Source organism: Chiloscyllium plagiosum, chromosome 18 (assembly GCF_004010195.1).
Source record: "Chiloscyllium plagiosum isolate BGI_BamShark_2017 chromosome 18, ASM401019v2, whole genome shotgun sequence".
Taxonomy (NCBI): domain Eukaryota; kingdom Metazoa; phylum Chordata; class Chondrichthyes; order Orectolobiformes; family Hemiscylliidae; genus Chiloscyllium; species Chiloscyllium plagiosum.
Window position 1 is genome coordinate 44850818 of NC_057727.1, and position 26141 is coordinate 44876958.

At 41.0% G+C, this 26141-nt stretch overlaps 1 protein-coding gene across 4 annotated transcripts in view; it reads right to left on the reverse strand.

Annotated features, from left to right (window-relative positions):
• Positions 1-26141, reverse strand: part of LOC122559207 (myoD family inhibitor domain-containing protein-like) — a 154841-nt gene that overhangs the window by 79591 nt on the left and 49109 nt on the right. For 3 of the 4 annotated variants that reach the window (XR_006314363.1, XM_043708591.1, XM_043708588.1), the window contains exon 2: positions 10641-10700. Coding sequence is in view for 3 of the 4 variants with exons in the window: in XM_043708591.1 (XP_043564526.1) it covers positions 10641-10700 (60 nt within the window). In the remaining variant the exon portion in view is untranslated. Of the gene's footprint in view, positions 1-10640; positions 10701-11150; positions 11325-26141 lie in introns of those variants that run through there. The other variant, XM_043708589.1, reaches the window with a different exon arrangement.

A 26141-nucleotide genomic window follows, 5' to 3' on the forward strand; every position in this document is an offset into this window, starting at 1 on the left:
TCCTTTTCCACAGTAAATACTGATGCAAAATACTCATTTAGTATCTCCCCCATTTTCTGCGGCTCCACACAAAGGCCACCTTGCTGATCTTTGAGGGGCTCTATTCTCTTCCTCGTTACCCTTTTGTCCTTAATGTATTTGTAAAAACCCTTTGGATTCTCCTTAATTTTATTTGCCAAAGCTATCTCATGTCCCCTTTTTGCCCTCCTGATTTCCCTCTTAAGTATACTCCTACTTCCTTTATACTCTTCTAAGGATTCACTCGATCTATCCTGTCTATACCTTACATATGCTTCCTTCTTTTTCTTAACTAAACCCTCAATGTTTTTAGTCATCCAGCATTCCCTATACCCACCAGCCTTTCCTTTCACCCTGACAGGAATATACTTTTTCTGGATTCTCGTTATCTCATTTCTGAAAGCTTCCCATTTTCCAGCCGTCCCTTTAACTGCGAACATCTGCCCCCAATCAGCTTTTGAATGTTCTTGCCTAATACCGTCAAAATTGACCTTTCTCCAATTTGGAACTTTTAGATCTGGTCTATCTTTTTCCATCACTATTTTAAATCTAATAAAATTATGGTCGCTGGCCCCAAAGTGCTCCCCCACTGACACCTCAGTTCCCTGCCCTGCCTTATTTCCCAAGAGTAGGTCAACTTTTGCTCCTTCTCTAGTAGGTACATCCACATACTGAATCAGAAAAATTGTCTTGTACAAACTTAAGAAATTCCTCTCCATCTAAACCTTTAACACTACGGCAGTCCTAGTCTATGTTTGGAAAGTTAAAATCCCCTACCATAACCACACTATTATTCTTACAGATAGCTGAGGTCTCCTTACAAGTTTGTTTCTCAATTTCCCTCTGACTATTAGGGGGTCTATAATACAATCCCAATAAGGTGATCATCCCTTTCTTATTTCTCAGTTCCATCCAAATAACTTCCCTGGCTGTATTTCCAGGAATATCCTCCCTCAGCACAGCTGTAATGATAACCCTTATCAAAAATGCCACTCCCCCTCCTCTCTTGCCTCCCTTTCTATCCTTCCTGTAGCATTTGTATCCTGGAACATTAAGCTGCCAGTCCTGCCTATCCCTGAGCCATGTTTCTATAAATGCTATGATATCCCAGTCCCATGTTCCGAATCATGCCCTGAGTTCATGTGTGGGCTTCGCATGACGCACAAAAGTGATGTCCTGTATGCCCCATTTTATCCTGCAGTGTTAAATGTCACTTTCTTGCCATCCGAATACTTACATTCCAAAATAGTCTCGAGGTAACCTTCTCAGGCCTTCACCAACTTAAGCCCTTAAGTGGTTATTAATGGCCAGTTAAAGACCTGAACTGGCCATCTCCTGATTACCTACCTTCCTGGTGAGTAAGAAAGGTGACTGGGTAACCAAAGTGAACTGTTTGCCTGTTTGGGGGGAGCATCCTTTTGCTCCAACCTGGGGACAATCAGATGCATGGATGGTGGAGAGGACTATTCTCTGACTCCTGCTCCAAGCCCCTAATAATGCTGTTGACTCCCTTGCCCCAAAGTAAGAAGATAAAAATGAATTATTTTCTTTCTGCTGGATCTCCTGAGGAACAAACCACGACCAAGGAGAACAATACCCCGATTGATGAACAGTTTCTGGTGACCAGGAACACCAGTGTCAAAGCCTTGATAGGCTGAGAAATTCACCTCACTCTTTTGTCAGCTCTTTGTGAGCTGACTGGTACATGATCGGGTGAATTACCTTGCACTAAAGGTGGTATGTCATTTGTTACCGAACACATTTGATCTGAACTTAGTCTTGAAAAGCACTTTATCTATGAACACTAATCATTAAAGTAATGCTCCTCTTTTCCCCTTTCTCTATTATTCCTGAATACCATTCCATTGGTGGGAAAGCATTCCATCAATGCACAAGTCATGTGTGATCATTGATACCACATCTTACAAGTCTGCATTCTCTGGCAGCTGTCATGATGCTTATATCTGCAAGAAATCTCATGCTCCTGCCTTTCTTCAAGGGGCAGATGTCTTATAAGGCTGATTACTGGAAGATAAAAGGTACCCTTTGCGACCATGGCTGATAACTCTGTTCCACAAACTCCCACCTGAAGTTGAACATAGATGCAGTGCAGTTCATTCACCTACTAAGGCTGAAGTGGAGCACATTGTAGGCCTCTTGAAGATGATGGTCTGATGCTTGGATTGATTGTGGTTGCCAGACAGAGTGTATTGCATAATTCCCATGAATGTTGCACAACTCAAGCAGACTAGCAGGAAAGTGATGGACACTGAAGTGCTGGGAAAGTGACAGCAATCTTCTGAGGAGGATAGGTGCATTAAGAATGAGGAACATCACCTTCAACAGCATAGAGTGCTACAGCATCGAGTGTAACATGCTAGTCAGGACTCAATTGACACTCGCTTCCAATAGATGCGAATTGGATGACGTGGTCATTCATTGACTCCGAGTTTGTAGTTGTTCCAAAGACTTACCACTTTTCATGTTATTTAGTGAAACTAAACGTTTTCAACCTTTTGAAGGCTTTCCAATATGCGCTGCTCCAACATTGAACAACAACAGGATGATATGCTGTGTCCGGGAAGAGGGAAGAGTTTCAATTTTTTAGGCGATTCTAACATGGCATGATGCTAAGGATGGGTAGCCTCTGTAGCTTCATTCTTATAGCTGCAGTTACTATGACATTCAGTCAGACAGCTGACGTAGCAATTTATAATTGTGAGATTCTGTTTCTAGTGGAGTCACCCATGCCACTTCCGTCCCCTAGAGTGGTTTCTTTTTATTCCCCTCCCACTGTGGGTACTATGAAGGGTTATTTGTGGTGGGCAGTACTTGAACTGGTGCATGGCTGAGCCTTAAATATCATAGAATTCCTACAGTGTGGAAGCAGGTCATTCAGCCCATGAGTCCACACCGACCCCCTGAAGAGCATCTCACCGAAATCCACCCCTTCACACCACCCCTGTAATTCTGCATTTCCATGGCTAGCCACCTAACCTACACATCCCTGGACACTATGGGTAAGTTAGCATGGCAAATCCACTTAATCCGCACATCTTTGGACAGTGGGAGGAAAACAAAGCACCCAGAGGAAACCCACACAGAGACACAGGGAGAATGGGCACAGACAGTCACCGAGGGGTGCAATCGAACCCAGATCCCTAGTGCTGTGAGGCAGTACTGAGCCACTGTCCTGCCCCAAGATGGCACCAGTGACATGAATCCTGAGAGGTTCTTACAACAGCAAGTACTTTTAACTTTGGGGAACACACAACCGTGTGATCATGATGGTATAGAAGTGTTGAACATGCATAATGGACTGCATACTAGATAATTATGAACTGATTCACTTCAGCTCATAGTGAGAACCCCTACATGAAATGTTGCAAAATTGACACTTAGCTGGCTTGTGGTAAAATTCATGCCAGTATTTCTGAATTGTTTTCCTCACTATTGAAGTTAAACTGACTGGTCTGCAATTTCTGGGATTTCCCTTTCAGTCTTTTGTGAGGAAGAACACGTTTATAATTCCGCAGTCTTCTGGCACCATCCTTATGTTCACAGAAGACTGAAAGATTCTGGCCAGTGCCTCTGCAATTTATATTCCTACTTCCTTCAATGTCCTGTGTATGCATCTCATCTAGGTTTAGGTTGTTTGTCAAATCTAAGTGCCAACAGCTTATCCAATGCAATACCCTTAATTTTAAACTCTTGTAGTAACTGAGTCTCCTCCTTTATCACCATGGCCTGGATAACATCTGCTGCATTGGGAAAGACAGGTGTAAGAGATTCAATTGAAACCTCAGCTATGCTCCTAGCTTCCATGTACAAATCTTCTTTTTGTATCTGAATGGCCTTTACTTGTCCGTTGACCAGATTTTTATGATTTAAGTGCTTTTAGAAGATGTTGGTGTTCCACACCTTGCTGGCTGCCAGTCTTTATTTATATTCTCTCTTTACTTCTCTTATTTGAATTTTTATTTCCCTTCTGATCATTTTGCATCCAGCTTCATGTTCACTTGTGTTTTCTACCTGACACCTGTTATTAGCACATTTATTTAATATTAATTTCTATTTCCCCTTTCATCCAGGGAGCTCATGGAGTATGGCCTCAAAGCCATACCATTCAGGCCTTGACTCTATGTGAAATATTTTGCCCTTTGCTCAGCTACAATTTCCCCACCAAGCTTTAGTAATCTTATTCCACTCTTTACAACTACAGCATTCATTATTCCTCGATAACATTAACAGGTAGTACAACAGATTGGACACTGCCATAGTTATTTTTCAGTTATTATGGGGTCTTTAATTCTCATCATATAGACTTGCATAGTAATAATGTAAAGTGCAGAGAAGGATAGGAGTTTCTAAAGTGTACATCAGTTTGTTCTAACCCAATGAGGAAAATTGCCGGATCAAGAGGAAAGGATACTTTTTGAATATGACTAGCATAAGATAGCACAGTGACATGAGAAACTATGTTTTAATACAGTAATTAGCTAGGACATAGATTGCGCTGACTGAGAATTTGGCGGACACAGATTCAGGCCTGATTTTCAAAAGTGAATATAGTAATTAGAGGAAATTTCGCAGGTACACAGGGAAAAATTGGTTAAGTGATTAGGTAAGTTGCTCCTATAGAAAGTCAGAATGGATATAATGTTCTGAATGGTCTCCTTTGCATTCAAATCATTCTATAATTTTATGATTTAAGGATGATAGAGGGCATATGAATGAGTCATGATGTCTTCTTTTTTCTCCTAAGTGTAAAAAGTTTATAGTCTCCACTCTGCACATGCATTGAAGGAACAACTTAGATTTAAATACGTAAAATCAACACTGTGTAATTTAGATGCAAACCATGCTACACTGCATGATTTTTATCACAGTGCTTTTATCTGACTATATATCTTTATACAATAATATAAAACATTTCAGGATTCCATTACTTCAATATTAAACATTTTTCTCCATCAAAAGTAAACTTAGAAAGTACGCGAAAATAATTTGCAGTTTAGCATAATGATCAATTAAAGTTGATGTGAATTTGAAATCTATAACTTTAGGAAACATGAGTAATCTTAAAAAGTGTATTGATGTGAAAATGTCAATGCACAGGTATTGGTTTCTAAATTAGCAGCAGGTGCTCACAGTTAGTGCTCTTGTCTCTATGTCAGAAAGTCATGGGATTATGCTGAAATCTAGCACTTCAGCAATTTTTACAACTTGCACCCTGACAATACAGCATGCAGAGTGCTACTTGACTTTGTCAAATGTAACATATTTTGAATCACTTATTAATCTAAGACCTCATCTTCCTATAAAGGTATGCATTAAAATCTTCCAGCGCTACTTTTGAAAAAGTGCAAAGAAGCTCCATGTGTGTCCTGTCATAAGTTCTTCCTCCAATCAAAAGGAGAAATAAAAGATATCTAGCAAGTCATTTAATTAATTGTAAAATATATAACGTAAAGCACTAATGAAATCACTACAGTTATATACATCAGTGTCTTATATGCAACAAGTTTAAATCAGAATGATTTACTATTCATTATTTAATGGTACATTGCTGTTACATCTAATCCAACCATTCAATACTGCTGCATACATCTGTCTTGGTCTGGAGAAAGCACATCAGGCAAGACTACTAGTATATGCAAATTAAATATACAAGCCTTTTTTTATATATGCTCCTCTAAGTCATATTTTATCACATGCAAAAATTTTGTCTAAACTATTTTAGTTTTCAAGATTTTTTTAATCGATAAAACAGTGCGAGTGTTGTATTTTTAAATGCAGTATTAGTGGTTTTTACTGCATAACTTCTTCCTGACTCTTGCATTAATCAATCAGATAAAACAGAGTTACTAAAATCCTGAAGAAGGGCTTATGCCCGAAACGTCAATTCTCCTGCTCCTTGGATGCTGCCTGACCTGCTGTGTTTTTCCAGCAACACATTTTTCAGCTCTGATCTCCAGCATCTGCAGTCCTCACTTTCTCCAGAGTTACCAAAATGTATGTTTTAATTTTCAACACTGATATTTTACAATGTGGAAGCTTATTTGGAGATTTGTGATTTAAAGTTTAAGATAAAGTTAGAAGTTAGCAGATATGAACATCTAACTGCTACAATAGCGATCATTGCCTTTCTGCCAGCATTAGTGTAGAGTGCAGCTTCAGTATTTTCTGTGCTTTTTTAAATGCTACTTAATTCAAGTACTACAGAAGCTGTGAGTTAGAATTGTGAAATGTATACATTCCTTTAAAAATGCTTTGTGTGAGGCAATGGATAACTTGGAATATTGTACATTTTTAGAAATCAGAAAGACAAGATTTTGAACTGAACCATTCAAAACAAAAGATGTAATTTTGTTTTCAAGTAGTGCAATGTATATAACTAGATCTTGCTTAAGTGTTGCATTCCAGGATTGTTTACAAGAAAATATTCAAGGAATCTGTACCACAGGGAGAATACGTTCAGGAAATTCTAATTAATGTATTATTTACAAATGCATCATTATGTAGTGCTTTTTAACGTATAATCAAATGTCCCAAGGCACTTCAAAGGGGCATTATAAACTAAAGTAGATACAAGGTCAAAGACCAAAGAGATTCAGAAGGGTAATCCAGAAATTGAATCTTATTAACTGAAGGCAGAGAGAGTAATACTGAAGAAATAAGCGCGGAGGATGCACAATTGGTCGGAATTGGAGAAACATATATATCAGAGATTTGTGGAGCTAGAGGAAATTATGTCGACAGTAACTGGCAAGACCATGGAATGATTTGGCAAGAATAATAATTTTAAAATGTTCATTTTGCTTCAAAACTAATGAAAGATAATGGGTACAGAGGTGGTAGGGCTTGCTGTGGGTTAACATTTGGCTGTAGGTATCCATCCGCCACCATGCCTGAGTGAGGCACAACTGTCAGGAATGGAAGAAGCCAGAGCAAAGATACACTTTGGCCTTCAAACAGCATACCCCTCTTCCTTCTGGCAGGGCCCAGCAAATGTACTGTAATCATCTTATTCCTCAAGCTTCATCATCAATTGTCTATCTCACTCCCAGTGGTATTGCTAGCATTGTAAAGATGCCAATCTATACTGGAATAGCTGGGAGATCTGCTCTGCACTAGGATTTCTTAGGGGGAAATATGCCTGGCAGGAGCTGGAAAAACTGATGATGGGATGTTAAGTACCCAATCAGGCCGATCCCATTGAGCCTTCCAAAATTGAGCAGAGTGGGGTTTTTCCAGATGGTGAATAGGCCCCCCCACTGTCACCATTAAATTTCTGCCATTGATGCATTGGTGTTCTAAGATGTAGATTTAGTTCTGCTCTTGCGTAATCTTGTGGTCAGGTTGAGGTGATGGAGGCTGTGGAGCCAACAGTCAATTCTCATGTTCTCATGTTGACATCGAAAGAGAGTTATCATGTGTCTTTGCACAGATGACATAACAATGAATGAATGATTATTGTCGCCTGTATTTTACTTGAGAAAATCAATAAAATACAATAAAAACTTTTCCATTGTCGCCACAATTTAGTGCCATTTTAAATCGTTTTAAGAATAAGAAAAAAAAGGAAAGATATAGCTTAAGGAGAGTCCACCAATCTTGAGCTAACTCATCATCAATTTCTGCACTGCCATCACTCCTCCACCGCCTCACCACTGTCTACACCAGACCCAACCCAACATTAATGCTGCTACTCTACAAGTGTCATCTTTCGCTACTGGACCATTTCTGCTCCACTGCCATCTTGCTGCCTCCTGTGCTGGACCCACCAAAATCAGAGTCACATCTCTCACCACTGGCGTACCTCAATGATGTCACTGTGATGCCATTCAGCTGCTGCCAGCACCAGATCTAACTGACAACAAAGTCGCCGATCCTCAGGTGCCCTCTTTCGCCGCTGGGCCTACCTCACTGACGTCACCTCCACCAATGTAGCAGCCATCTCTTCCAGTGCCCGTTCTTGTGTGTGTTCCAGGAAAGTAAGTAACAGCTCACTTGCCTCTGCCATAGGTCCACACTGGGCCCATTCAAGTCGGTGGTGAGTCCACTTGAATCTGTTCCTGCTGTGGTTCCTCACCTCTACCAATGCCATCCGAGCTCAGGGCAAGAGATAAGTAAAAAGATAAAAAAGAAAAGCAAGCAAGCCCCAGCTCAGGAGTCCTACTTTGCTGCCATATTGATGACATGAACTTCTTGATGACAGTGCCCCAAGCCATTCAATACCTATGTCTAGATCACAGCTGGTCAATATTCAGCACCCTCTGAGTTTCCAGGAATAAATCTTGAGATTCCCTTGATCACTACAAGATCAGCAAGCACTTCCAGCAGAGAGTTTCTCATTGGCAGGATAGGTACACCATGCTGAATTTATCCACCAAGGAATAGCTTTTCTTTTCTTAAATTACTTTACACAGTTCTGTACAAATAAATCCATCAAATTTATAGCACAGAAATACACCAGTTGTTTGACTGGTCTGTGCTGACGTTTATACTTCACATAAACTTCCTTTACTTTTCTTCATCCAACTATCAGCAGATATTCAATGGTCTATTGAATTAGATAAGTTTTTCCAATGTGCTCATCAGAAAACAGGACAAGACCATCATCAACCTGAATAAAATAAGGGAAAACTGTGATGCTAAAGCTGATGGAACAGGGGAATATATCTTTCTGTAGTCATAACCTTTATGTGGTTTCAGTTTGACTGACTAGAATTCCCAATTTTAATTTAGCAGTATACAAGTCTATTGTTCACACTACTCTCTCATCTTAAGTTTCAGCCTATTGATCAGCTTTGGATTATAGATTTTCTTTATCCCTTTTTGGAGAGGTATCTTTTCAGATTGAACACTGCAACATGTTGCATTCAATACAAACTGTGGAGACTGTGAGGGTAGTACATCAATGATCTCTCTGATTGGCTGGCTGGCTTGATCATACATAACTTTGTTGACAGGGCAGTAACTGACCAGGTTGGATTTGTCCTGCTTTTTGTGAACAATATACCAGGGCAATTTTTCACATTGCATTGTAGACGTCAGTATTGCAGCTGTACTGGAACAGCTTGGCTATCACACATCTAGTCTGAAGCACAACTCTTTCGGACTATTGCCAGAATGTGGTCAGGGTCCATAACATTTTGCAGTATCCAATGCTTTCAGCTTTTTCTTGATATTATAGAGTAAATAGAGTGATTAAAGATTAGAGAAGGGTGGGGAGTTCAGGAGGAAGAAGGACTGAGATAGACAATCCACTTTGCACTTCTGGTTGAAGAAGGATACAAACCTTTCAGCATTATCTTTTGAACTGATGTACTTGATGAGGTTTATTTGTGGAACCTTCACCTCTTACGAGCTGTTTAATTGTCCACGAGTCAAAACTGGATGTTGCATGGCTGTAGAGTTAAATCTAATCCATTTGTTTTGGGATCATTTACCACGTCAATTGCCTGCTGTTACCACTGTTTTGCATACGTTAACACTTGGTTAATGTGGTGCACGAAATAGCTACAAAAATTAAAATACAATACTTAATTTGTCTTGATTATGTAATATGTAGTTCAGTCATTTCCTTGTGCTGTTACATTTTCTGCATACTATGCATTATATCTTTCGAAACAAAAACAAACAATATGTCAAAAGGGAATGTGCAATCTTTGGATCATCCCAAAAACAGGTACATAAGGAAACCCTAAATGAGACACATTCTTTCTGCCTGTCACCAGTCCATGCAGTCCAAGCCGTCAGGCTGTTCCCTGTGCCCATCTTCACCTGCAGACCAGAAAAGGGCAGTGGAAGCAGAATGAAGGTGGCAGTTAATTGTCTGCTTAAGACCATCAGGCCTAATTGCAGACGAGCTGTTTGATGGCTCACCTGCTACCTCATAAAATGGGGCAAAGACTGGGTTTGGGTGGGAAGGTAGCAGGTTAGCCCCCCACTTTCATATATCTGTGTATGTGGGGTGGTCATAAAATTCAATCCATATATATTTAATACATATCAGATATTGAATAAGAAGATTTATAAGATTTACAGTAAAGGAAATGTAAAACTCATGCAACATATAATGAACTTACAGCTTGTAAACATAATAGCATTTGATTGAAAAGATATGAAAAGAAATATTGTGTAGGTTTCTGTAGCTTTTCCTTCTTTGCTTCCTTTGTGAATGTTAACATCTTTTCAAAGTACTAAGAGGGAAATAACCTGTAAGTTGCTCACTTGAATGCAATTGTTATTCACAGTCTAACTTTTGCTGTTGCAATATCTATTACTACTCCAATGCAAACTCATATAAATATCTACTCGTGATACCTAAACTGTTTACTCAGTAGGATCAAAGTTTACTCAGTAGGGAGAAAGTGAGGGCTGCAGATGCTGGAGATCAGAGCTGAAAATGTGTTGCTGGAAAAGTGCAGCAGGTCAGGCAGCATCCAAGGAGCAGGAGAATCGACGTTTCGGGCATACCCCCTTCTTCAGGATCAAAACACAAACTTGTTGCCACATTTTTTGCTCTTTTAAAATTTAATGTGCATGGTAAACATTTATTCTTTCGATCAAAATTCAGCAGCCTTTGTGTGACTTGGGTCAATATTAAAACTTACTGTCATTGTCCTGGTTTTCTGGGAGGTTTGATCCCTCTCTGTCCATCTTGATCCAAATATCTACAAAAGAAGGAACATTTAAGCTTCATTTGGTGCTATATGCCAAGATTCCTTTATTCAACAGAAATAAAAAATATTCATTAACAAAACTACTTTGAGAACTCCATAACTTTTGTTTCAACTTCAGAACCTTCTTCGTCATTGACAAAACATGAAAGCTGAATTAAAGCACATTTTACCCCAGTTAAGTAGGCTGTATGCTATCTTTTAAGTTGAATCTGAGGTTTATTCTTCAGCATACTTGTGGTAAGTTCTATTTTCACATTTACAATATACAGCACTGAAATTCTGCATCTCTCAATTCACTGTCAAAACTGTTATTTACATCTATTTATAAATATAAACGATACATAACCTGAACCTCAAGAGATCCAGAACATTAATGGGAGCTGTCACCTACTGTCTGTCAACAAGAAAGCAAATGTACTGTTTTCCCACTGGGATATTTACCTCACCGTTACATAGCTGAGATAGCAAAGAATTATTCCCCCAAAAAAGTCAGCACCTATCAGGGCATTTTAAGCCATAATTTCCCCATTAGAAATTTCAGCTTGCAAAATTAACGAAAGACATCCACAGTAAAATAGGGCAGGACCCAATGGATCGAAGCAACAACTCAGTGAAGCAGCCCCGCCGGCTGCCCTGCTGTACCTGGCCGAGCCCCTCCCGCAGTCTTGTCAGTGAGGAAGCTCCACTTGTGCAGCTACTCCGAACGCCCACACAGCTCCGCCAGAGCTGCGGCGAACACTGAGGATGCGGAGAGCGAACAGAGGAGGAGGGCGGGAAGGACGGACGGACGGAGGAACAGAACAGGGTAAAGGGCAGGAGAGACAGGGCGAAGGAGAGGAGGAAGAATTTGAGCCAGTGAGGAACTGTGAGATAGGCGGAGGAAGGGGGACTGTGTTAGAGAGAGATTAAGGACGGGGTGGGGGGAATGAGAAGACAGAGTGTCGAAAAGGGAAGGACGGGATAAAGGAGGTGTGAGAGGGAAAGGGCCAGGGGAGAAAGAGACAAGATTCGCAAAGACAAAGGTGGATGTGGAGAAAGGGGAGGGGCATAAGGAAATAAAGTTACCTTTGTCCAAACATGGCCAGAAGAGTTGACTTTCAAGATGTGGCAGTGACTATCCACCACCTTCACTCCCCCACCCGCAAACATGGCTTCAGATTAGTAATTGGTCCAAAGCACCTTTCAAATCCATTCTCCACCACCTAGTTGACAGAACTCCAATTCAAACTCCACTCAGTCCTTGTTAATGAGTCAAGATCCTGAAGATCCTACTTAACAGCACTGTGATTACCCAGTACTATATACTGTCCACCACAATGGTTTGAGGAGGAGGCTCACAACTGCCTTTTCAAGGGTAATTAGGAGTGTACGGTAATTCCTGGCGACAACAGACAATGAAGCAATGAAATTAAAAAGCCAAAGAGAATGCATGTCAATCAGGTAAAAGAACAAGGAGCAAGGAAGAGGAGAATGTGTAATGAGATTATAATTGAAAAAAAAACAGATCCAGCTAATTAACCTGGAATACAAATATTTGTGTAACACAAGCTGCATAAGGATTTGGTAAAGTATCAAGGCCTGCGATTAATTTAGCTTTAGATAAGATGACTGAAGCAAGTCAATGATAGAACAGAGAGAAGCAAAGTGTAATGATATGGGGAAAGCATGGAAGATCAGATGGGGCAAGATTGAGATGGGGCCACAGTAGGCAGCAGAGCATGGGTTTGGTCACAGGTCTGGAGCTAGAATGAGAGAAGGCATTCAGGAGGATAGCAAGACTTAAGTTCTGGATCAGGGCTTGGATAGGAAAATGAGGAATTAGAATGAAGAAGTGCAACCTGAAGAGCAGAAAACAAGAAATATACCACTACCCAATTAAAAACTGAAACTTTCAAGAGACCTGTAATACTTGGAGATTCTTTAGCCAAGGGACAATGTCTATGGATATTCCTCATGGGCTCATTGCCAATGCTGCTGCTCACTTGTGATCTATGTTTCTTTCCATGTGCCATCTTACTCTGTAGTCTCCTCTAATTCACTTGCCTCTCAGTTATGATTGCAAGCAAAGAGGGTTAATTTTCATCAGTTCTGAGAAAGGGTCACTGAACACGAAACATTAACTTTGATTTCTCTCCACAAATGCTGCCAAACCTGCTAAGCTTTTCGAGCGATTCATGTTTTTGCTTCTGATTTCCAGAATCCGCAGTTCTTTTGGTTTTTATTATTTTTCTTCTTCCCCTCCATGGATATCAATATAAAAAACACAAAGATTAAAATGTTTCTTTTATTTAAAAGAATGGCAGGAGAGTTTCCCGATTTCGATTTGCTGAAAGATAATAATGATATATTCGGATGAGAAGGGAAGGAACAGATGCCATTACAACTCTATAGTTCGAACTTGCCTCCCTCTTTCACTTCCTTAATTCATAAGATGCTCTCCCTCTTAATCTAAAAAAAAACTTTCTTCTCTGAGAATGAGGGGTTGAAGATTTTGCGGGAGGCTGTCGGGCAGTAGTGCACCAATCTCTCTCTGTTATCATGTGCTAGTTTCTCCTTTAAAAAAGAGTATTCAGAGAATGATATTCTTATGTATGATCCCAGTTGATGTTATTGTTGGATTAAATCAGATTCCATTTAGGACTCTTCTAATTTGGGAATAACACTAACTCTTCACTGTAGTTCATTATATATCCCTCCCTTCTCAGGGGCACTTGTCTACACAACAATTCTATTCCCAATGCTTCACTGCATAGCCCCACGCAAAATCAAAAATGAAATTAAGCATCTTCCCCTCTCACCGAGGGCATTTCCCTTGAACTTAAATAAACATTGAACTCTCTAATAAACATTGGAACCCCATTATTTACCATTCTGAGTCACAAACCAACCTAAATAAACAGAAGACCATTAGTAATGGACAAAATCCATTCACTCTAAAGCCAGACCTCGAACATTGCTTTCAAAATATATCACATGGCTACACAAGTGCTTACAAGCTAATTATTAAATTCAAATACACAGAAAATTCATGGTTACCAATTCAAAATTCAGAAACCCAAACTTACATTACATACACATGAACCACAGTTGACACAATGATCTGCTGTCATAATAGGACTGCAGCCAGAGATATTCTACAAATTATTTGTTATATTAATTTTTCAACAGAGTGAATGCATGTTTATAGTGATGTAAGGTTCACAGGTGAAGACTAGATATGTAAAGAGCACCAGCGGCCTTCAAGACATTCACAGTAATCAAATTAATGGCTTTTCAATATTATGTAAGTGGCTAGTATGAATACAATACATTCTCGGCAAGTGGAGATAATTTCTGAGCAGTAGCAAGATCATTAAACAATTTTTAATATTGTCTTGCTCTAACTTGACCACATTTTACCACTGCTGCTATACTTTGGGACCTCCAGCTCTCAGGTAGGAACAATATAATGAAAGAAAGATTAGGTTGACTTTAGCACATCAGCTTCTCCCTGTAGCTCAAATCCTACAATCCGGGCAACATCCTTGTAAATTTTTTCTGAACCATTTCAAATTTCACAACAGGGAGACTAGAATTGAACTCAGTATTCCAATAATGGCATAACCAAAGTCCTATATAGCTGCAACATGACTTCCCAACTCCTATACTCAGTGCACTGACCAATAAAGGCAAGCACCAAACACCCTCTTCACTATCCTGTCTACCTGTACCCAAGGTCTCTTTGTTCAGCAACATTCCCCAGGCCCTTGCCAGTAAGTGTATAAGTTCTGCACTGATTTGCCTTTCCAAAATGCAGCACTTCACATTTATCTAGATTAAATGTCATCTGCCAGTCCTTGGCCCATCAGCCCATCTGATCATGGTCCTATTGTATTCTAAGGTACCCTTCTTTGCTGTCGACTACACCTCCAATTTTGGTGTCATCTGCAAACTTACTAACCATACTTCTTATGTTCACATCCAAATCATTTATATATTTGACAAAAAGCAATGGATCCAGCACTGATCCTTGCAGCAAACCACTGGTCACAGGCCTCCAGTCTGAAAAGCAGTCCTCCTACCTTCAAGCTAATTTTATATCCAAATGGCTAGCTCACCCCATGACCAGCCAGCTCGGACTCAGTCCCAGGAACCGAGGGGATTCTAACCTCCTGGTTGTATTTTTTTTCCTTTTCTTTTTCTGTTTTTAATTTTTTTCTTCCCAGCACCCATGTTGTATGTGTCAGGTGTGAGACACAGTGAAAGACAACAGGTGTACAAATCTTTATTCAATTTCCACCACCAGAAAGGAAACACCAGGGTGGCCAGTGACAAGCAATGCCCTTCTCATCAAAGGGCAATGTTGCATGATCAAAAAAAGCAAAGGGAAGGGTAGGGATTAAATCAAATAGTGTTGGAGGGCATCTCCTGGTTGTATTAGTCAGCCAGGGTTTTCCTGATTGGCCCAGGTTAATAACCCCAATCAAGGATGTCTCATTGAACAAGATCCAGCTGGTTTCAATCACTGCATCCCTCTTGCGCTAAGCCGGGGGATGCAGGCCTGGTCTTTCTCTTGCCGCTTTTCTTGTGATGTTTTCACACCTGACTCAGACTCTGACACAGGCAGCATGTACTGGACCGTCGTCTCTTTTTTGCATCCAGAACATCTCAGGAGAGTTTCCTTTTCTTTTGCTGGTAATGGTATCAAGGCTTCATCCATTTCAGACTCTGAGGTTTCTTGGACACCACACAGAGGATGAGAACCTATGGTTTCCAACAGGCCTTCTGGCTGTTCTGAGCGGACAGGTATGTTTTGCTCCTGTGAGGTAAAAGCTTTCAGGTGATCCACATGTTTGTTCAGGACTGTATCACCTACCTGAACTTTGTAAATGAAGGGACCTGATCTTGGATTATCCTCACCTTGTACCCATCCAAGGCCATTTCCATGGTTCTGGCACTGAACTTCATCCTTAAATTAAATTAACTCTCTCACTTAGAGAAGGCATGTGGCTGACAATGGTGTTTCTGCTGCCGTTGCACCCTCCCTGGAACGATCAGGTTTAACCTGGTGTGGAATTTTCTCCCCATCAGCAAACTGCTGGAGCTATCGTATTGTTGCAAGTGGTCCTATAATTGAACAGGAACCGGGACAGCTGCTATCAAGTGACACTGTAGGCTACTTCTTTAAACTGCCTTCAACGTTTGGACTGCTCTCTCTGTCAGAGCATTGGACAATGGATGGTATGGAGCAGTCCTTATATTCCAAATGTCATTTAGCTTTAGGAAATATTTGAATTCGCTGTTGGTAAATGATCCCCATTGTCCATGATCAATACTTCCGGGAGAGCGTGTATCGTGAACGATCCTCGCAGTTTCTCAATTGTCATCCCTGAGTTTGCTGAACAAACTTTACACATGTCCAACCACTTTGAATGGGCATCCACAATGACCAGGAACATTAAGCCCATCAAAGGACCAGCATAGTTGACATGCGACCGAGTCCAGGGTTCACCCAGCCATTTCCATGATTGTGTAAATGCCACTGGTGGCAATTTTTGTCCTTGTTGGCACTCTGGGCACTGCCCCACCAATGCAGCTATGTCATCATCCAGCGCTCTGGCCACCAGATATAACTTCTTGCTAGCATCGTTTTCAGGGTTACCTCTGCCAGTCATCTCAAACTCTTCAAAAATCCTGATGTGGATTCCCCCTTCTCTCTAATAGCATCCCCAGAATTACGGGAGGTTTGGGGTCATAATATTCCTTAACCAACTCCATCAACGCTTGGAAGATGTTAGTGTCTGGTGCCTCTGGGAAAGTTAAGCCCCTTCTAACTGAAAGTGCTGCACGTTTGCAACAAGTCAGAAGAATTGCTCATTGCTTTTCGTCTGCTCCGATGCCATTTGCCTGAAAAAAAAATCACTTTTTTCAACATACTGGGCCCAATCTTCAGCAGCAGGATCAAACGAGTCAAACTTCCCAAATAAAGGCTTGATGCCAGAAATGCTTACCCCCAACTCCAAGATGACTGTTGCCAACAAATATTCTTCAGACACATCCTGTTTTCTCCCATTCCCACTGAAGTAACTGAACAGAGGCTGGTATTTTGTCATCAAGTCACCTTTTATTTACCAGTGCACAGTACATTGGTTGTGACCAATTGGCTTGGAGGTAGTCACCTGACCTGAGGAGATTCTAATCCCCTGGTTATATTTTACTTTTTTATTCCAGTGACTACAGTTGCGTAACAGAAACATCAGACATAGTTACAGAGTGTAGCTCTTGTCTCCCATCAGCCATCCTTGTAAGACATCATGCATCTGAGATGAAGCAGGAATGGGAGAGTTCTCAACAATACAAGTGACATGGCAGCTGCAGAGTATTTGGTGCAGACTTCTAAGATATGAACTGATGACCACAGAAGACTTGGATATTGACTGAATGGAGCCCTTTTTTATTAATGCGGCCTGTTACATTATGATGTGGCACCCTCAGTGCAACTTGGGTATAGTCTATAGCTCCCTGCAACTGACTGATGTCGATATTAAGCTACAATTTTCTGGGTCAGCCAAGATTAAATTAAATTAGAATGAAATGAGAAAGAGAAAACATATGAAACTCAATGATGACCTAATAATTAGAAAGGCCATAAGTTCTTAAAGTGAGGCCAAAGGAACGTAGGTGTTTGTTTACATCAAGCCTCATAAGTAAAGCAGTAATGAACCAAACTGTCACCGTAACTCAAGAAAAGCTGAAGTTTCCTTTAAAACAATCAGAGAATTGAATTTATCAGCTGAATTTTAATTATCATGGAATTGTAAATATCATGCAGTTGACTTGATCACATCACTGCCAAAGAGCTTAAAATTTCTAATCAAAGTTCATTAAAGGCAAGTGAACAGCATTTTTTCAGGGAAACACAGTGAGTCTTAATCAGTTAATTGACCAAACCATCATGGAAAGCATAGCAGGTTTGTGATGTTTACCCGTGATCCAACTGATTATTTTCTGGAGACTGGACAGTGTCAAGAATGCAAAATGTAGAACTTGTTATTGTAGGAAGAGTAGAAAGCAGTTTGCCTCACAGTAATAATTTAGCTAGCTTGGGGGAAGATTGATTGATCAATGATGAGAAATTGAGATGGACCAGGCTGATCACTGGACAAGTCCTGATAAAGGGAACGTAAGTCCATATAAATGCACCTGAAATTGTAAATATGTATGGGTAAGATTTTTCTTGTAATTTTTGGGGTGTACTTTGCTTTAATAAATAAAATTGGGGACAATGCAATGTTAGAACTGCCTTGGGCTATTGATAACTGGAGAAAGTGGAAATAAAAGCCTTTTGGGATAACAACTCTCATAGCAATACTGCCTGGACTACAGCACAGACCATGTCACAGGGAAATAAAATAAAGTGGTGAGATCGATAAAAATTACCTCAGTAACAGTCTTTATAAATGTATGGTTTGAGGTTTCAGAGACCCTTCAATTCCCCAGTGGATTTTTGGAAGCAGATAGTTGCTTAAAATTCAGTGCAGCTGTCATGGTAATGGTCATCGGGGTAGAATCATCACATACCTCTTTAGTTCAAAAGTTATGCTTCAACAAATGATAGTTCTGTAAAAGTGTCATGGTCAATCCTAATTCACTGATACCGATGAGCTATATTCACCTGGAGAACATGATTGGAAGGAAAAAAATGACACTGAGCCTCCCATAGCTCCTCCTCCATATCTTGAGGGGACCTTATGCTGTGAGCTCTTCATGTAAAGGCAGTTTGGCAGTTGCTGAAAGTTGCTGCTAGTGCTGGGCTTGTCTTACACATTAGTTCCTCCTCAAATTCTCTGCACCCTTGTTATGTATTGACCACAGTGATGATAACACCTCCACAACTGGTAAAATGATTAATGGATCCAATGAGCTTAAGTGGGGTGCATGGTCCCTTGACATAGTGACCTGATTTTGATATCCCATATTATGCAAATGCTGTAGAGGAGATTGTAAGCGCGGTATGATTACTGAAAGCTTTGTTCCCTCCATCTACCACATCAGCCAATAAAGATGGCTTTGCATATGAGCATATGCTGTCAAATACTTAGAGCTCATGGAGTGAGAAAAAAGCAGCTCCATATTCTTGTGCAACCCATGAGATCCGGGATTGTCTTTATAAATTGTGGTCTTCAAGTGATCCTTTAGCAGCAATCTGTGGTTGCGTCTGTGTTACAAATATGACTATGATTAATCTGTATTGACCAAGGACAAGGTTAAGATTACTTATGGCCAGGATTCAATCTATATGACCGTTACAAATGTTACACATGCAGAATTCTTCGATTGCAGATTCTTGAAGTGTGCAAGTGTCTGGTGAATTGCCTCTTGAAGGGCACAAGTGGGGCTCTCTCCTTCAGAGAGAAACAAAATCACTTACTCCATCCTCTGGATGTGGTGTCAGCTATTTGTCATTTCCGTTATATGTTTATGATTCTGAAAGAGTTAGAAGGCAACATAGCTTGCACTTCACAGAGTGACGACTCACAGGCTTAGCCTGCCAGTGTAAGTGAACCCCCAAACACTCATGTTCCTTTCTATCCTGTTGAGCCAAATAGGTTTTGCCTTCCCCATTCCTCTTTCAGCTTCCATTGCCAATCAACTCATTTATTTCAAGAAAGTAAAACCAGAAAGTGCTGGAGAAACTCAGCAGTTCTGTCAACATCTGTGGAGAAAAAAGCAAGTGTTAATGTTTCAAGTCAGAGATGTCATCCGTGTGATTAATAAAAATTAATTTACTATAAGTTATTGTCAGTTTGAGCCTTGGCTTTTGAGCAACATGTGATTTTTCTTTCCTCCCATGTCTGAAGTTAATAATGAACTTGTAATGATTTCTGAAGCCCTAGCTTCAGAACTAATATCTTTTTACGTACATTGTAGGGTTTTACGATTGAACAAGATAAACAAACATCAGTTTAGAAGGTCAGGAGAGTTTTTAAGTTTCATGGAAACATAACTCGGAGAGAGAGTTTTATTTTAACATTATTTTGAATTTTGAGCAGTACTTTCAGGGCCTTGGATAAAGATGGTGGGATCGACCAAAGCTTCTGAGAAGGGAAGGGTATGATAGATCTAGATCAACATAGAGTCATAGAGATGTACAGCATGGAAACAGACCCTTTGGTCCAATCCGTCCATGCCGACCAGATATCCCAACCCAATCTAGTCCCACCTGCCAGTGCCCGGCCCATATCCCTTCAAACACTTCCTATTCATGCACCCATCCAAATGACTCTTAAATGTTGCAATTGTACCAGCCTCCACCACTTCCTCTGGCAACTCATTCCATACCCATACCACCCTCTGCGTGAAAAGGTTGCCCCTTAGGTCTCTTTTATATCTTTGCCCTCTCACCCTAAACCTATGCCCTCTAATTCTGGAACCCCCGACTCCAGGGAAAAGACTTTGCCTATTTACCCTATTCATGCCCCTCATAATTTTGTAAACCTCTATAAGGTCACCCCTCAGCCTCCGACAATCCAGGGAAAACAGCCCCAGCCTGTTCAGCCTCTGGCTGTAGCTCAAATCCTCCAACCCTGGCAACAGCCTTGTAAATCGTTTCTGAACCCATTCAAGTTTCACAACATCTTTCTGATAGCAAGGAGACCGGAATTGCATGCAATATTCCAACAGTGGCCTAACCAATGTCCTGTACAGCCACAACATGACCTCCCAACTCCTGTACTCAATACTCTGATCAATAAAGGAAAGCATACCAGAGTCAGTGTTAGTTCCAGGTCAGAAGTGTAGGTATAAAACGCCAAAGAGTTTACTTAAAGCTGAGTACCTTTAGGCTCAGGTGTGTGAAAGTTCCAGGAATAAGCTATCTGTAGTTTCAGTTTAAAAATTATAGCCGCAAGTGACTTAGAGTAGTTAGAGAAGGGATGCTGATGTGGTATAAATTGTGTTCTTAGGAATACAAGATATGCTTTTGAGTGCTCCATGAGAGATATATTTTCTATAGTCTGCAGAAGCCATTGTTTTGCTTTTATGTTGTAAAGGAGTGTTTTGGAATTAATGGGATGATACTTGAATCATGTTTGCAAATCTTTCAGTTTACATTATAAATTTATAATTTGGTTAATTATACTTTTAATTTGAATTTGTTTTGTTAATAAACTCCTGTTTTATTGTTTAAGCAAAATTGTAACATTGCTTGTTTCATGAAAGATCACTTTGTGAAAACCAAAACAAACCACACAACGATCTATCCAGATAGGTTTCAGTCTGGATCTGGGTTTATATTCAAAGGAATTTAGAAGAATGATAGGGGATCTAATTGAAACATACAGAGTACTGAATGACCTGGACAGATTTGACATTGGGAAGATGTTTCCATTGGTAGGAGAGACTCACAACTTTCGAGTAAAGGGAAGACCTTTCAGAATGGAGATAAGGAGAAACCTCTTCAGCCAGAGAGTGGTGAATCTATGGAATTTATTGCCACAGAAGGCTGTGGAGGCCAGGTCAGAGTATATTTAAGACTGAAATAGATAGGTTCTTGAGTATCAAGGGGACTAAGGGTTACAGGGGGAAAACAGGAGAATGGGGTTGAGAAACATATCAGCTTTTCCTGCTCCTCGGATGCTGCCTGACCTGCAGTGCTTTTCCAGCACCACGCTAACCTTGACCCTGATCTCCAGCATCTGCATTACTCACTTTCGCCTCCTTGAGAAACTTATCAGCTATGATTGAATGGTTCAGTAGACTCAATTAGCTGAATGGCCTAATTTCTGCTCCTCTGTTTTATTAGAATTAGAATCCCTACAGTGTGGAAACAGGCCCTTCGGTCAAACAGGTCCACACCGAGCCTCCGAAGAGTAATCCACCCAGACCCATTCCCCTACATTTACACCATAACTAAAACATCCCCTAACACTATGGGCAATTTAGCATGGCCAACTCACCTATCCTGCACGTCTTTGGACTGTGGGAGGAAACACATGCAGACACGGGGAGAATGTGCAAACTCCACACAGACAGTTGCGCGAGGCTGGAATCAAACCTGGGTCCCTGGTGCTGTAAGGCAGCAGTGCTAACCACTGAACCACCAAGCCCATGGTCTTGACTTGTCTGGCAATAACACTAATTAAGAGCATAACAATATGACACTTCCACAAAAGGCCTTGTATCTGTGCCAAAAGGCACTCCACTCCGTTAGAACATAGCAACTTGGATATAAATAAGCAAGATTCAGTAATAATGAGGTGCTATTGAATGCGAATAGACTCTTGTCATTCAGTATCGAGATTCTCGTTCAGGTGTTAAAACCTTGGGTGGAAAATCCAACCTTTTTTTGCAATATCAGGAATCACATTTTTCCAACTTGATCGCATTTTCCCAACTGATTTGCCATTGTCGATGTATTTCAGAGACTGGAAAACTCCAACCTAAAGTGTGCATAGAAGGATGTGGATTCATAAAATCAGTGAACAAAATTTAGCGAATTAAAATAACTGCACAGATCTCGTCACCAAGTCGCCCTTTATTTACATGTGCACAGTACACTGGCTGTGGCCAGCCAGCTCAGAGTTAGTCTCTAAACTGAGACTGTGAATCCCCACTTTATATTGGTCAGGCAGGGTTCTCTTGACACGGGTTAATGACTCTAATCGAGGATCTCATAGTCAACGAGATCCACCTAGTTCCAATCACTAGAGCAAACAATTAAAAGGATGAAGTTTTCAATTTGTTGGTTAGAATAGAAAAGCAGATTTTTAAAAATTACGTGATACTACAGAATGCTTTGACATGGAATTATCTGGACGTCCTTATACCTGAAAGACAAAACCTAGCATTCAAACACATCAAGTTATTGTAAAAACAAATGGAATATTAGCTCGTATTGAAAGGGAGTTGAGGTATAAAAATAAGGAGGTCTTTGTGCAACTGTATTAGACGCCAGACCTAATGTACTGCAGAAAGTTATTGTCTCCTTTTTAAAGCCAGATACATTTGCATTGGATGCAACTCAGAGAATGTTCATTAGGTTGATTTCTCAGTAGAAGTGTGCCATATGACTGAAGATTGAGCCATTCCGGTCTATACTCATTGATGTATGGAAAATAAAACATGATCTCATTGAAACATTCAAGGTTCTGTGGAAAACAAAAAACAGGAATAGCTGGAAAAGCTCAGCAAACCTGGCAGCATCTGTGGAGAGAAATCAGAGTTAATGTTTCAGGTTGAGTGACCCTTTCTCTGAACTGATGGTAGCTTGGCAAATGTCGGTTTAAATGCAGAAGCTAGGGTGGGTGGAGGGGGTAAGGTGTGAATGATAGGTGGGGATAGAGCCCAAAGAGAGAGAAGAGCAGTTGGACAGACAAAGGAGTGGATAATGATCTGGCTGGGAGGGTGAATGGCTGTTAATGGGGACTGTTACTAGATTAGATTAGATTACTTACAGTGTGGAAACAGGCCCTTCGGCCCAACAAGTCCACACCGACCCGCCGAAGCGCAACCCACCCATACCCCTACATCCACCCCTTTAACCTAACACTACGGGCAATTTAGCATGGCCAATTCACCTGACCCGCACATCTTTGGACTGTGGGAGGAAACCGGAGCACCCGGAGGAAACCCACGCAGACACGGGGAGAATGTGCAAACTCCACACAGTCAGTCGCCTGAGTCGGGAATTGAACCCGGGTCTACAGGCGCTGTGAGGCAGCAGTGCTAACCACTGGGCCACCGTGCCGCCCACATTTCATGGCTAACAATGGGTGGTGTGTAATTGCAGATGATGTGATAACAAGGTCTGGTGTGTGAGAATTGGGATAAGGACGTGGGACAGCTCAAGCCAAATTGTTGAACTCAATATTCAGTCCAGAAGGCTGCAGGGTCCCCAAATGGAAAATAAGGTGCTCTTCTTCCAGCTTACACTGAGTTTCACTGGAGCACTGCAGCAAGCCTGAGATGGAGATTTTGGCCAGGGAACAGGGTGGTGTCTTAAGGTGGCAGTCAACTGGAAGCTTAGGGTCCTTTTTGTGGGCAGAATGTAGGTGTCCTGTGAAACAGTCACCCAGTCTATGCTTCGTTCACCCAATGTAGAGGAGATTATATTGTGAATAACGAGTGCAGCAGACTAGATTCTGTGAAAGTGCAGCTTTACCTGGAAGTTGTGTTTGGGGTCTTGGATACTGAGGAGGGAGGAAGTAAACAGACAGGTGTTACACTTTCTGTGGTTGCAGGGAAAGGTGCCGTGATGTTGTCGGGGGAGCTGTTGGGAGTGAAGGAAGAGTGGACCAGGGTGTCCCGGAAGAAATAGTCCTTGTGGGAGGCTGCCAAGGGGAATATGTGTCTGGTGATGGCATCTCGCTGGAGGTGGCAGAAATGGTTGTTAATGATCCTCTGTATGGTGAAGCTGGTGGGAAAGAAGGTAAGGACAAGGAAGGCCCTATTGCTGTTGTGGGAGGAAGAAGGGAGGTGAGGGCCGAAGTGCGGGAGATGGGTCAGACCCATCTGAGGGCCCTATCACAACAGTACTGGGGAATCTTCAGTTCAGGAAGAAGTAGACATTTTGGAGGCTCTCTTGTCAAAGTTGGCATCACCGGAACAGATGTGAAGAAGATGGAGGAACTGAGAGAATGGGATAGATTCTTTCCAGGAAGCAGGGTGTGAGGATGCATAGTCAAGGTAACTGGGAGTCGGTGGGTTTATAGTGGATATTGGTGGCCAATCTACCTCCAGAAATATAAACAGAGATATCAAGAAAGAGAAGAGGGGACTCAGAGATGGATCAGGTGAAGGTGAGGATGGGGTAAAAATTGGAAACGAAATCAATGAACTTTATCAATTCTGGATGAGAGAGGGAAGCAGCACCCATGATATTATTGATATACTGGAGAAAGAGTTGTGGGTGGGGACTGGAATAGGATTAGGATAAGTAATGTTCCACATAGCCCACAAAGAGACATGCATAACTGGGTTCCAGGCGGGTACCCACGACGACCCCTTTGACTCAAAGAAAATAAGATGAGTTGAAAGAGAACTTGTTTAGGATGAGGACGAGCACAGCCAGGTGGAGGAGGGTGGTGGTGGGTGAGGACAGTTCTGGCCTTTGTTCCAAGAAGAAGCCAAGAGTCCTGAGACTATCCTGGTGGGGTTGACCACAAAAACGGATTGTACCCCCATAGTGAAGAGGAGGCGACTGGAGCCTGCAAACTGGAAATTCTGAAACAGATGTAAAGCTTTAGAGAAATCTTGGGTGTAAGTGGGCAGGGACTGGATAAGGTGAGAAAAGACAGAGTTAAAGTAGGAAGAGATATATTCTGTGAGGCAGGAGCAGGCAGAAATAATAGGTCTACCCAAATAGTCCTGCTTATGGATTTTGGGAAGGAAGTAGAAGCGAGCTGTGTGGAGTTGGGAGACTATCAGCTTGGAGGCCAATGGGGGTAGATCACTAGATGAAATGGGATTGGTGACCAGAGTCGATTCTATGGGGTTTGACAGAATAGATGCTGAGAGGATGTCTTTGCTGGTATATTTAAAACTAAAGAGCAGTGTTTCAAAATAGGAAGGTATAAGATGGAGATGAAGAGGAATTTCTGCTCTCAGAGGATTATTAAACTTTGGAATTTTCTGCCATAGAGAACAGTGGAGCCTCAGTCATTGAGTATATTGTATTCAAGGCTGAACAAGGCAGACTTTTTTGATAGACAAGGACATGCAAAGGCTTGTGGAAGACAGACTGGAAAGTGAATATACAAACAGATGAGCCATGAACTTATTGAATGGTGGAATAATCTTGAGGGGTCAAAAGATTTGCTACTGTCCCTATTTCTTACATTCTTAAGGTGCCTGAAAGGGGTGATAAACTAGGATTACATAGAAACTTTCAAAAATCAGCTAGATGTGTATTTCAAAAACAAAACTAATTTGCAAACCTATAGAAAAAAAAAGCAAGTGCGTGGGCCTAATCTGGACAGTTTCTTCAAAACGGCAACACAGATATAATGGGTTGAAGTGTCTGATTCTGCAGTATAAGAATCTATGAACACTAAGAATTGAATTCTAATATGACCAAAAACGTTTTAGCTCCAAACCATTAATGACTGATCAGCATACTTACAACTGCACTCATACATCATGAATATTCAGATGATATAAACCAGTTATATTAATATTTATATTTACTTGTACAGGAATTTGGAAATTAAGTTAGAAAGTTGGAAGCAGCAATATCTTTTGCCCACCAAAGGAAATGATACAAGATTAAAATGGGCACATGTCTATAGATGAAGACCATGCAGAAATATTAACAGTACTTTGCACTGGCAGTGGTCTAGGGGCACACAAAACCTGAAAAACTCCATTGCATTAGGTCAGAAGTTTCTAGGCTTTTTAAACAATTAGATTGAGGGCCTGCCCAAATGAGGTGATTTCACCTCCAGAGGTTAAAAA